The sequence below is a fragment of the Cygnus atratus genome, chromosome 20 (assembly GCF_013377495.2).
Source record: "Cygnus atratus isolate AKBS03 ecotype Queensland, Australia chromosome 20, CAtr_DNAZoo_HiC_assembly, whole genome shotgun sequence".
Lineage (NCBI taxonomy): Eukaryota > Metazoa > Chordata > Aves > Anseriformes > Anatidae > Cygnus > Cygnus atratus.
The window spans coordinates 3,887,425-3,900,787 of record NC_066381.1 but is presented as its reverse complement, the minus strand read 5'-3'; the positions used below and the strand labels follow the sequence as shown (position 1 = coordinate 3,900,787).

At 36.4% G+C, this 13,363-nt stretch overlaps 1 protein-coding gene across 1 annotated transcript in view; it reads right to left on the bottom strand.

Moving 5' to 3' along the window:
• The window catches only part of ZZEF1 (zinc finger ZZ-type and EF-hand domain containing 1), a 59,809-nt gene that overhangs the window by 41,535 nt on the left and 4,911 nt on the right, over window positions 1-13,363 (bottom strand). The window contains exons 3-13 of the mRNA XM_035559008.2: window positions 12,063-12,257; window positions 10,985-11,156; window positions 10,126-10,325; window positions 8,833-9,043; window positions 7,308-7,424; window positions 6,149-6,327; window positions 5,025-5,123; window positions 3,890-3,981; window positions 2,715-2,863; window positions 2,064-2,175; window positions 597-812 (exon numbers count right to left, since the gene is read on the bottom strand). Coding sequence (XP_035414901.2) covers window positions 597-812; window positions 2,064-2,175; window positions 2,715-2,863; window positions 3,890-3,981; window positions 5,025-5,123; window positions 6,149-6,327; window positions 7,308-7,424; window positions 8,833-9,043; window positions 10,126-10,325; window positions 10,985-11,156; window positions 12,063-12,257 — 1,742 coding nt within the window. The remainder of the gene's footprint in view (window positions 1-596; window positions 813-2,063; window positions 2,176-2,714; window positions 2,864-3,889; window positions 3,982-5,024; window positions 5,124-6,148; window positions 6,328-7,307; window positions 7,425-8,832; window positions 9,044-10,125; window positions 10,326-10,984; window positions 11,157-12,062; window positions 12,258-13,363) is intronic.

Sequence of the window (13,363 nt, the reverse complement as noted above, 5' to 3'; positions counted from 1 at the left end):
TGAATCATACACGGTATGAACAAAAACATGATTTTGACATGTATCCTTGAAGTAGGGTACATCAATGCTGACATAAATCAGTGCATACCAGCACTGATATACCTCTTAACTATATACATCTCACCTTGGACACTGACGTTATCTGAAAGAAAGAGAACATGTTTTAATCTATGCAAGCTGCCTAGCTACCTCTCTACATATGGGGGTTTGAACTAGATGATCTTTAAGTCCCTTCCAACCCAAGCCATTCTGTGACTCTATACCTTTCCTATACTTGCTTCAGAAACAGTTACACTAATAGACAGTGCAGTGTCCTTCTCTTGCATCTATTTCACCCAGCACTGCTATTTCAGCATTGATGCCGAAAAATAGTTAACTCTCTCCAGAACCCAAAGTGAGCATATTGCCAATCAACTTCAGCAACCATAACAGAATGCCTTTTTCCAGAGAGCGTTTTTTTTTCCACGGCATGGTTCTAATAATTATTACTACTCACTAGTAAGACTGTGCTTCATCCACTTACAGTTACTGTCAGCATAGCCTTATTACTTTTAGCATGGAAAATACAGGCTTAAACAAAACAGAAGTAAAATTACCAGGTCTTGTGCAAGCTGCTGAATGAAATGAAGCGTCTTCAGGAGAAGAGTTGTGCCACACACTGTATCATCATCAGTTTTCCTGCACTGCAAGCAGTTCATGCTCCTGTTGGGCTCCTCTCGCACAGGCCGAAGATACCCGAGAACATTCAGGCCCTGAACTCCAAGCCTTTCTGCTGTGTCTTGTCTTGTGCAGAGGAACTTTATCATTAAGTACTAAAAGAACATAAAACACAGCACAAGAGTGGGTTTTAAAAGTTACTCTAAACTTGGCTTTTACAAGACATGAGAGCACGTGTATGAGGAGACTGCAGGTTTGGGAGAGAGACAAGCCTTATGCCTTGTTCCCTGCCAACCACCCCCAGAAGTTTAAAATAATGAGCTCAAGATTCAGGCTAAGCTTGGACTCTCAAAAAGTCACAGTACTGGTTCTGTGACCTCTGCATGTATCTGCAAAGTTAGTTAATTATCAGTTCCATTCATTCTGTATACTCTGTTTCTTAGCTCTATAATTACAGCATTTTTGCAGGTAGAAAAAATTATTATCTGCATTTAAAAGCAAGCAGAGCATGAGCATGTAATATCTAAAACAGTTTTATTCAATCTGTCCACATTAAGATACGAAACGTAAAGCTGAAAGGAAGAGCAAGTGTTGTCATCCAAAGGTATTTACTAACTCCACTCACTCAAGGGGTTAATGGTTACACAGACAACAGCCGAATGCTTTAACAAGCAATGATGGTTTCAGAAAGGTCCCACAACCACTTCTGCTAATTTTCAGAGTCCAAAAAAGTTCAGGGGAACTATTCAACAGCTTATGCCAGAAACAAGATAAATGCAACTGAAAATCAAAGCTTCCTACTTAAACAATATAAAACGAAACCCATTTTCTGCCATTCTCAAAACAGGAAAGTCCCACATTCCTCAAGGTATTTGATCTAACTCACTGAACTGCTTATTAATTATTTGTCCCTTAAAACAAGGGTTGAAGAATCTGCCTCTAGAAGAATAAAATCTGTAACTATGCAGTTAAGATACTATATATTTCAACTAGATATCTAGTTAACTAAATGTGTATCTATCTATATAAATATCAAAGTCATATATATATTTGAAATATAAAAACAGAATATAAAATAAAGATACTAGAATAAAGCAAGAACCACATCATCCTTAGAAATATTCACTCATAAAACCACTAATCTGTGCATAATCACATAATTTTGCATTAACTCTAAACCTGAAGAACCATTTAACTGCAACAATATGTGTACGTGCAGAGGAAAAGAACATAACACAGAGAACAAAAGTCAAATCATCCTTTCAGCAAGAAGCCAATTGATTCCTACCCAGAAGAGTTCTGCTTGCACAAAAAAGTTATGTTTATTTCAATTGGCATAACAACAAAGCGCAGTGATGAGCCTCTGCTCACTGTGACTGGGCTAATGGATTTTCATCATTTCTTACCTGGGAAACTCTGCATTGTTGCATTTTGACATCCACTTCATCCCACTCTTCTTCCACTTCAAACCAGCCAATAGGATCATCATCTCCCAAATCATCACACGAACAGCTGCTTCTATGTATAGAAGAACATAAACTTTGTAAAGAAAAGAAACTGCTGCAAAGCTGGATATGCTACCAAAATATTTTTAACACGTTATGGTTGTAAAGATGACAGAGAAGGAAGAGAAACTTTCGCATACCTTATATATGCTACAGTTTGTGTATTACAATGAACAAAGTCTTCATAGTCATGGTCCCTAACCTCCCCTCACTCCTAAGCAACAATTCTGAGAAAGTAACTTAATAAAACTAATTAAAATACGTCTTCCTATAAATGGTTTGTTATCAGAGATCTGCACTGTAAGTAGAACGTTTGTTTTGTTACATCTTTTTCTAAACAGGTTTTTAAATCAAGAGGTTGAAATCAACACCTATGTATATATTTCCTCAAACACATCAAACCAAGGCTCATTAAAATCAAACAGGTAACGGTTAAATGACACATGCATCATTTTTAAGTCATTTGGAGCAATTCTCAGTAGCTCAAGTGCCACTGCAAAATGACCTAATATAGCATTTATATTCCCTTCATTAGGAAAAGTGCCCCTTTACCTGTTTTTTAAAAATTGTTTGAATTCCTGTAGCTTCCATTTGTCATAGCTTTCAAATCTTTTGAAGTGTTCCTCTGCATGGAACTTTTCTGAAGCACTATTGTAAGCAAACACCAGCCCACACTGGGCTCCAATGGCACCTCTTCGAACCTAAAAGAACAAATACAGAGAAACATACATAAAAACTGACAATAAAAGAAGGTGTTGTTTTCACAGGAAAAAAAAGAAAGTTACAGTAAGTAACTAAGTACTAACAAAACTGATCTCTGGAATAACACCTTTTAACCTAAAGAAGGAAATGAAACACAGTTTGGAGAAGTGTTATGGAAGCTTTTGTAATCCATTGGATCATGTGCATGGTTAATGTTTGCTACAGTTATTACTCTGCTAATACCCTAACAATAACTATACTTCCAAATATTAATTCTCATTCTAATTTTTGTATGCTAATTCTAATTTTGTATACTAATTCACATTCTAATTTTTGTATACTTAAAAATGAAAAAAAAAAATTGTATCCCAGTATCCCTGCACTGCTTTGCAACAGTTTAGTTGCCTCTATGGCTCCAGTTAGAATTTACTTGCCAGAATTCCATTCTTATTTGATTCCTTTGGACATTGAAATATGCATTCTTGTTCCAGGAATTCAATTATTTCTTTGCCTTAAATAAATAAATTCAGCTGCAGAAATCTCACTGAAGATTTCTCCTGGCCCCAAGATTTAATCACAAGATCTTGTTTTCAAACCAGATAAAATTGCACTGAGTGTTCAAATTGTCTCTGAAAGTCTCTGAAAAGAATTTGAGAAACCCTCCGTTTAATCTGAACTCACATACTGTATCTTGAAACTCTGCGATTCAGAGTTGAAAAATTACTTTAAATACTAGGTATATGACCTTACAAATAAATTAATACTCTACACCTTAATAACTTGAGTATAGTACAAGACAGACAAAAGCAAGAAAATAAATGTCTTGACTCCATGCAATTTTAGATCTCCATTTCCTTCAGATCCCTGTGATTTACACAAAAGTAAAACCCCAAAATACCACTGTTTCATGATGAATTTAAAATTTAGTTGATACAAAAGAAAAAAAAAATCAGATTCAACTCTACCATTAGGGAAAAGAGAAAAGAGAGAGCCTTCCCCTTGAAAAACATAAAGAAACTACATACCTTTATTCTAATTTGTGTCACTTGAAATGAAGATTCATTGCCAGTAGAAAGAATGATGCTTGCTCTGGTCTTCCCGGTTTCAGTAAGGAAACCTAAAGCAGCAGTGGAAGCAGAATGAGGCTGGAGGGACTGCTAGGGCAAAACATTTGAAAGAGAACACCAAGATGGTGGACTAACAGGGGGGAAACAAGAACAAGATGTGTTCCTAGTGAAATGCTGTAGCTCATTAGGACATGTTTCTAAATAAGAGAGTAAAAGACAACTAAAAAAATGTATCATGTTAGTATATACTCCCACAGAGCATACATAGGTCTCTCCAGCAGTGTATCTCTTGGGATAGCAGTATTTGCAGCAATTTTCTGAGTGTTACCCGTTAAAGGTTATTAGTAACACCCAAATATTACTTTAGCTTGTGGTTCTGCTCACTGATACAACTCACTGTTCTTCAAACTGATCTACAAAACACCAGAAACAATCCACAAAATAACTAAAAAAATAAATAATATGCACAAGTATACAAAGGGGTAAAATAAGTACTTAGAACATGCCTGATTTTCTGTCACAATAGCTTTCATTTGTAAGTAGCACTGCACAAGACGGTATACAGGGTTTTTCTTTCAGAAAGGTTATGTGGCATTTCAGTTAAAAAGGAGGTCAAGAAACACAACTCTCTTTCTTTAGGTTGTGTCCAGTACATAAAAACATTCTATTAACAAAAACAGGCCTTAGCGAAGAATTAATAGGTATGCGCAGTCAGTAAAAATCTCAGTGATTTCCACCATAGCTCTCCATCAATATTTGGGAAACCATCAGTGAATGATTCATGACTTCAAGCCACAAAATGTGCTATAGTGTAATTTTGTATGTGACAGTTTATTGCTTACTTTCACACAAAGTATCAATAATTCTCCCCCAGATCATATCCTTTTGTTGTTTTGACAATAAACTGGTTCCTGAGAGATTCACCTTGTTGTAAAACAGAATTTGCACATAGTTTTTTGTTTGTTTGCTTTTACAGATCTTCCACATCATAGAACTATTGAGTATTGCCAAATATATATGCAATAGCTCCGCAGCCTTGTTAATAACCTTTGTGTATGGTTGAATGTTCTGGATTTTAAGTCCAGGCTCTTACCATCCCCAGTCCATGGCTCTACAAGGAGGTTTTCAGGCCCTGATTTATCTTCTTTTCCCTTTACATCACATGCTTGCAAAGTTAGTCGTAATGGTTTTCCTAAACAAGAAGAACAAGGCTTCTCAAATTCATAAAATATACAGCTTATTTGCCTGATTTAAGTTCTTCATACAAAGAGCGACTGCAATTATTGCAATACTATGAGCTTTTTACCACTGTCAGATAGAAAAAGGAGAAAGAAACAGCAGTATAAGAAGTCATGTTAGATTACCATAGCTAGAGCCTTAGATATGTACAGAAGGAGAATGAACAACTGACTGGTCCTTCAGCTGTTTGGAATTCACTATACATGATACACCACTCTTGCCTTGCAAAAAGCAGCAGCTACTACAGGGAAAACAAAGTGATTTTCAAAAATTTTGAAAGTAAATACTGATACCATAATTATAAAATAATTAGTGTACTCCTAGGCACAAGCCAAAAAGTCCTGACAAAAGGTACTAAAAGGCAAACAAAGGGGAAAATTCTTCATGAGATACGAATGATAATCTCAGGAACTGATACCTGAAAATACAGATTTATCAAACAAGCACAGTCTATACAGCAAAATCTTGCTGCCTTATGCCAGAGCATGTATGGCTCTACTGTTATGACAAATACTCAGATTAATTTATAAAAGCAAGAATAAAAGAACTGTAAATAGATGTTAATGGCATTATATTTAAAATATTTTAAATTTGTGTATGTCCATGTGTCTGCAAGAGAGACCATTTACTGAGGCTAAACATACAAAAAATTAAGTATGTTACTGGAAGAATAAAAGGAAAATGGCATCTGATGTTTTAATACTATAGAAACACTACCACCGTCTTGATAAAGGGCCCACTGCCTACAAAGTTCATGTCTTCTCCCTCAAGATCATGCCACCTGGTTCAATTCACGAATCACAGAAAGCTTATCTAATCACAAACTCCTAGGGCAGTTCAGTTGCACAAGATCTATCTTCTCAGTAACAGTCATTAACTTGTACGTCTTATATCATTTTAAACCCCAGCAAAACAACTGTGAAAGCTGTCTATTGTCTTACATACATACAGAAAAAAAAACAACAATTATTCGTTTACCGTATTTATACAGCAGGTTCTGTCTAACCGTTGCCATAGAAGCGATAAGCGATGAAGCCTTGTATGGAGTGTCCAGATGATCAGTGATTGTACAAAGGGAACTTATCACTTTAGCAACACTCCCCCTGGCTAAGGCAAAGGCCAAGAGTGTAAGTTCAACCTCTGGAGTAGTACAACAACTGGGGAGAGGAAAGAAAAGAGGGGCAGGGGAACAAAAAAAACCAAACAATATGAAAAGAAAACTCAGGACAAGTGCATTAAGTACAATTTTAATATGGGATATCTGTTTCTTCTGTGGTAACCTAATTGGTGAAGTCTTTAAACCACCAAATTATCAAACCTAGTAGCTGCGTGGCTTGTTGCAGTTGCTATAATAAATATCGGGTATTTTAGAGAGAGTTCTGCAGAGGAATAAAACATCCTGTTCTGTGCAGATCCAGTTCCCAGCAGGGAACCTATGACCTGAATTTGGCCATCTGGATGCTCCAACATTTCCCAGACAACATCATGACTAGCAAACACAGACTAAACTGCCTGCACCAATGGACACTAGGTTCTTGGACTGTGCTTTGCAACAGTCTGTGAAAAGAGTGGTTTCTTGAAACAGAGGTGACACAGTAACACTTGCAAAATCTTCATTCCCTTTAGTATTAGCAGCCAGGCTCTGAGGACTATTTTTTTTCTTAAAAAAAACCAAAAAACAACAACAACAAAAAAAACCACAGCTATCCCAGCTCAGTTTTCTTTTTCATATTATCAGTAGTCCCAGCTGGGCCTGCTAACCATTGCCTTCGGTGCTCCATCACAATACAGCAACATGCAATCAAAACTAGTCTTTGACCTTTGAAATTACTGGGAGTTGAAATTTCTTTTCCTTGATCAAAGCTCCTCTAGCCCCATTTAAGCCACTGGACACCATCTTAATATTAAATTACATTAGCACACAACATTTCAAACCAAATACAGTGGAGCAGACACTGCTTTTAAATGAAGACAACTAACGCTCACACAGAAAACCTAAGGTACCTGTTTCTTAAGGCCTTTAAAGTTTTCATGATAGTAAAATAAAGAGCAGGTAAGTAACAAACAAGATACATTTGCTATACAAATTCTTCTAAACCCTTTTCCACTGTATCAAAATACACTAACACAATCTCACCTTGTTATTCTTATAAGGAAGCTGTCTACTTCTTGCAAAACATTTGGAGATAAGAAGCTTGAAAAATCTGTAGAGCCTGGAGTTAGTGACAGAGGTGGCATGTGTTGCAGTGCTTTCCTGGAAAAAAGGATAGAATGTAACTTCAATCAAAGAAAATAGACTTCTATAATTACACATTTAAATCTTTACACTTTTTACAAGTAGGTCTCTACAAATAGCTGCTGAATGAAGAAAATCTATTTACACAGATAATCTTCTCAAAAGTTAAAAACAATATTGTGTTGTAGGTAGGGAAACTTCAGTGATTGTTAGGTAGTCTTGAATCTCAGTCTCAATCTCACATTTAATGAGAAATAAATCAAGGTGTTTTGAATTAAATCTATGACAGAATTAGAAATAACTTAATGTCTAAACACTACCTTATTTTAAATAGTTCCAGAATTGAGCAAGAGCCCATTAACAAGGGGAAAATTGATTTTAAATTCTTTCAGACCAATCTCAACATGATTCTTTGTTTGATTTCCTCAGGTAATGTAATAACCCCTGGAAATAGGAATTCTAATTGGTTACATCAAAGACATTCTATCCAACAACAAAGTTTGGTTTGGGACTTCATAACTCCAAACACTGAACTTGTAATTCCTGAGTGCTTATATTTTTGTCAAGATTTCTCTTTTAAAACTGTTTTTAGGCCTTATTAGAAACATAAGAAGAATTCTGAGCTAACATACCTACACTGTAGCAAAACTGAAGGCCCTCAGTTTCAATAAAGCTAAACTATGTAGGAACTATGAACTATAGTAAAGTAGCTATGAACATTCCTCGAGCAGACATGAACACATATGAAGTCACCTAAACTCTAAAGAGTTTGAATAGATGACAGAAATTAAAGATAGCAGTAATGGACTTCAGCCTACAGTATTCATTAGGTAATGACAGTGGTGTTCTTAAAGGCAGTGGTATCATGCTAACTAAGCTCTATAAAAGTCAACGTGGGTGTGTAGCGATGTTATTAGGATTCCAATCCTTCAAGTCATCAGGCTGAACTGTTTGGCAGTCAAACAAGGAAACGTTACAGAGAAAACAGCCAATCACCACAAGCAAGCATCCGCAGAGATATTGCATACACACCACCGTATTCCCATGTAATGAATGACAAGGCATTACACAAGCAAAAAACGGTGAAAAATAAGCTAAATTAAGCTCCATTCGTAAGTGGAAGTTGTCCAATATTTATAATCAATGAAATTTACGAAGAGAAAGCTATTTAATTCTAGGCTTCTTGAAAACATTAGGAGTCAAAGCCATTCAATCATGGCTTAACAACTAGATTGGTTAAAATAGATATGAGAATTATACTTGTTCTGGTATGTGAAGGTAAAATATAAAAATTTAAACAATGTGGTAGCTAAAAAGACATTTAAATACCTTAATAGAGGGAGTGGAAACCAGTTACACAAGGTAGATTAGTTTACAAAAGCTGGAAGTAGTGAAAAAAAATCTGACTATGAAGTTTGGTACTTACTGAGTATTTTGTAAGATAGTGTGAACAAATGCTGGATTTGTTTCCATGGAAGCTGTTACCAGAGAGGTCAGCAGAGACCAGTACCAGATAGCCGAAGCATCACAGACTGAGACGCCCACCTTCTTAACTCTTTGATAACCAATCGCCCTGAGTCCATGGATTCTAGTGTCGCATCCATCACTAAGGCAACGCTTGATGTTTATCTGTACATCTGTCAAAACAGAAAGCAGATTTTTTTTCCATTGCTTCTGTTGCATTAGATATAGAAGAATCCAGATATTTAAAACCACAAATACTGCAAAATCTCAGAGAAAAATAGCAGCAGACATACAAGAGTACTCCCACATATGGGCAACTAGCACTTACATGCTTCTTAACCATGCACGCTATGATTTGGAAAATTCAGCCTTTGAAATTGCTTATGTGATCCATTATATATTATACTGCTACAGATTAGGAAAAAAGTAGTAAAAGAACCTCAAAGTGGAAAATTATTGCAGATTATTTCACCACTACTAATCATACCTTTTTACCTACATACATAGGAAGTGTCTTGGGTCAGGAGGGGATGGGAAAGGTAAGGAAAGAGTAAAGCCTAAATGCAAACGATTAAATTACATTAAAATGTTCACATATTTTTTTGACCATTTTGCAAAGATAACATTCTCTTAGTTACTTGTGAGGAACAACATCCTTGTCGCCTGCTTCTGTGCCCCTGAAAGTTTGCCTTTGGGAAAAGTATCTATTTGAGCTGAAGGGACACAGTTTCTAAAGCTTCAGAAACATCTTAGGAAGGAGCAGCTTTCCTCTGATTAATTACAATATAGCCATCACAGATCTACCAGACTTAAAAATAACACTACTTAGAAACTCTTAGCATATAAACTGTTTTACAAGAACCGCCTAACCAACTCTTCAGACTTTTGCTACAAAAAATAGCCTCCCAGATACATTTTTTTGCTAGATACTATTATCTAACATGCTTTCACTCTTCAATCAAAGACATTTTAACACTGCACGATGCTTTCAAAGTGAGAGGTTGAAAACGTGTTTTAACCATTTTAGCTCTTCAATCCTTCACCTGAGTTACAGACAACACGACAAAGGCTCAGAAGACTCTCTTACAGGCTAGAAATTAAGCTACAGTTAAAACAATTTCTCTGACTCAAGGGGAAGGCCAAGAGTTTCTGCTCTAATGATCAACATTTCAACACATCATTCTGTAACCTAGCCAAACTTTCACCTTCAAAAAAGCAATGAAACAATACACCAATGGTATCTTTATTGACTCACACATCTGACTAATGTTAGCGTTTTCCAACAGTGTTACGTAGCCAGTGATATTGCTTGGAATGTGAACATCTCGGACCTCCTGGAGACTGCTGGCATTCCTTCCCACTGCCACTGTAACTTGCTGTGGCATGTAGCTCTGGTCATTAGCTGCCACTGCAATGGACAGATGTCTCAAAACAACATCTGGTTTCATCTTTAAACTGCAAAGCAAAGAAAAAACATTTTTTGAAAAAGATAAATCAAGCGCTTCATTTTTAGCTGAGTCTCACACAGTTTCCACATTTGCAAACATAAATAAATCCACTGGAAGTTATCTAATGCTTCATAGGCATTACACGAACCCTGTACCATGGTATACGTGTTAGAAAACTTGTAGTTGGCTTAAAAGACCATCACCTCTGATAGACAGACCGTATAACTTTCTGTTGTTCAGCTTTTCAACTGAGAATTCATTCCTCAGGAATAAAAGTGTAGTGTTAATAATGGACAAAAAATTATTTTTTTGGCCTAAAACAAACAAACTGCCCCTGACCACCAAGTTCCTAGATCTACTACCAAACAACCACTAAACATTTCTGTTTGAAGGAGCAGTAACTGTCTAGCTGGTGTCAAAGCACTTCCATTCAAGCACTAAACACAGTAATATGGGTTGGAAAGTTTAGCTAAACAACCATGTGCATCAGCATGGAAGATGCACAGCCTTCAAAGGCTTCATTAGGCCTTTAAACTTTATGCAGAAATCCATGACATGTTTTCAGATAGATTCATCTGTCACTCAGTAATTCTCAGATTTTTTCCAGTTACATCACACTCGCTGTGAGACCTACAAAACTCGGCTGGACATTGCTGTGACACTCACCGTATCCAGTGCGAGCGAGCACTCCCATCTGACTGCCAGAAGGACGTTGTTTCTCCGTTTGTCATCTTGTCAATATCAGCAGAATTGGATGAGGTTTCTATGTGAGTATAGCACTTTGTGACAGACTTCAGTTTGTCCAGCTCCTGATTGCCATTCAAGTCACTGGGGTATTCTGAAAAAAATTTAAAAAAATTTAAGAAAGCACTCCTAACATTCTTCTTTTCCTTGTTTTCAAGAATCATTATACTTTTATTATAATCTCATATGAATTGACTTGGTGGCATAGAACAGAGCTCCTGGGGAAGAGTTTCTGACAGAAAATGAAAGACAGAAAAGTTTTACTTCAGATGAAATCACAACAGTCCTACTTTACCACTTGCAGTATGAAAATACTGACTTTACCTCTAGTTCAATAGCCTTTATCTCCTCATTTCTTTCCTGATTTCATCAGGACTTTATTATTTTTATGCCAAAATCCAAAAAGATGAGGAAAAAGTAACTTATGATGGAGAAAACCTTAATCCAGCTATTCTAGGGAAAGGACAAAGCAGACTGTTTCCCCAAATAACTTGATCTGTTTCAAGAAAAGCGCAGAGATCTGAAAATATCATTAAATCAAGCTTCAAGAGGAAGAAAACGATCTCTTCCTCTAGGGAAACCACCAAGACAGTCTCATCTGAAATATAACAAAATTTTCACTACTGCCACCCCAGAACAGTAAGTTATTTTAACACTGAACAGTCAGCTTCAGAAAATGTTCACGTTCACATGGAATATCTGTTTCCCGCAACTAGTAGAGATATTTGACTAGATAAAGAATAACACAAATTAGTAATTGCCATTCTGAAACAGGTCAGGAGAAAGAGGAGAAACACCCAAGTGTGTTACTCGGAATGCTAGGCCGTTAGGCAATCAACTTATGAGCATCCACAGTTTAAATAAATAAAAATCAGATCAACTTCATAAAAATAGAAAGTCGTGCCTATTAAAGATTTAACAGTAAAGAATGTATCTGCAATCTCTTCTTCAAGCTATGGTTATGCTACCATTCTGGAAAAAAAGAGAAAACGTTACATACCTCTCTCTTTTAGGAGAAGCCGATCTAAAGAATCCTTCAACACAGAAGACCGCATAGTACAGATGTTGTTGAAGTACTCCAACACCGGGTATGGGATGGCAGTACTAGAAATTCGATTCCGGTGCAAGAATCTCAATATCATTGAAGCATGAAGACCGAGGCGCTCTTTTGATTCAGAAAATATATCAATAAAACCTAGAAAGAGATATTATTTCCATTTTTATTGCAACATCTGGCTTGACCTTTCAGCAACCAGGTCATTATTTTTACCCTTTACCTCTTACTACCCTGTAAATTCAAATGAAGCATGAGAGCCAATATTGGAACCATATTCCACCATATGCAGTAGCTCAAGTTTACAACCTCTACAGCAGGACTGTAAATAACTTGCCGGTTAATTGAAATGTCTGAAAGGGTTCAAAACAATCACCAAAAATCTTAGTTTTATACTTACTTTTCTGTCCCAAAAGTTCTAAACCCTTACCTTGAATATTTAGGTGAAACATGCTGCTTGGCTGAAGAGGTGATGTATTCACATCACTCACCTTGAGCTACACTAGGCATCTCCCTTTGGCACTATGGATTATTCCCAAAGAGGTGCCTAATGTTTTCTACCACCTACATAAGAAATTTCAGCTTCTTAATGGTGGTATTCTGAATCACAGCATATTTAGGTGTATCAAATAATACCCCATAAGTACTCTCTGCTGACTTCTCTATCAGGCAGTTCTAACACTTCTTGTCTGATCCTCTACGGCAAATCCCCTTTAGCCACTTAGCATTAAAAGCTTGGAAGGAAAGACAGTAACTGATACTTATCCCAGAATTCAAATTCTGGAAACTGACACTTTCCAGAATATATGATATCAAACGTGAAATATGTTTTAGCAGGATTCCAAAAGCTACATAACAATATAATGATAAAATACATGACTCATCACCTGAAACAGACTCGGTGGAAGATTTATTCTTCCAGCTAGCAAGTACAAGACTATTACTGCATTAGTTAAGTACTCCCCAGAATTTTGCAAGAAACTGTTTTCTGTCTGTGAGATAAACTAAACAAGGAGAAGAAGCTCCTCAGTCACACAGAGAAGAAAATAACGGTTATTTATGAAAGTAAGTCAGCTGGATGTATTTATAGGACATTTTTAATTTACAACTTCACTGGTCTGATGCTAGGGAAGCAAGAACAGCTCGGACTAGAGGTTTGACAAGATTAGGACAAGAAACACTATTAAAGCAGTTTATTGAAGCAGCATTCCTTATATAGAGGCAGGACTTGGGAAAACATTTTTGTG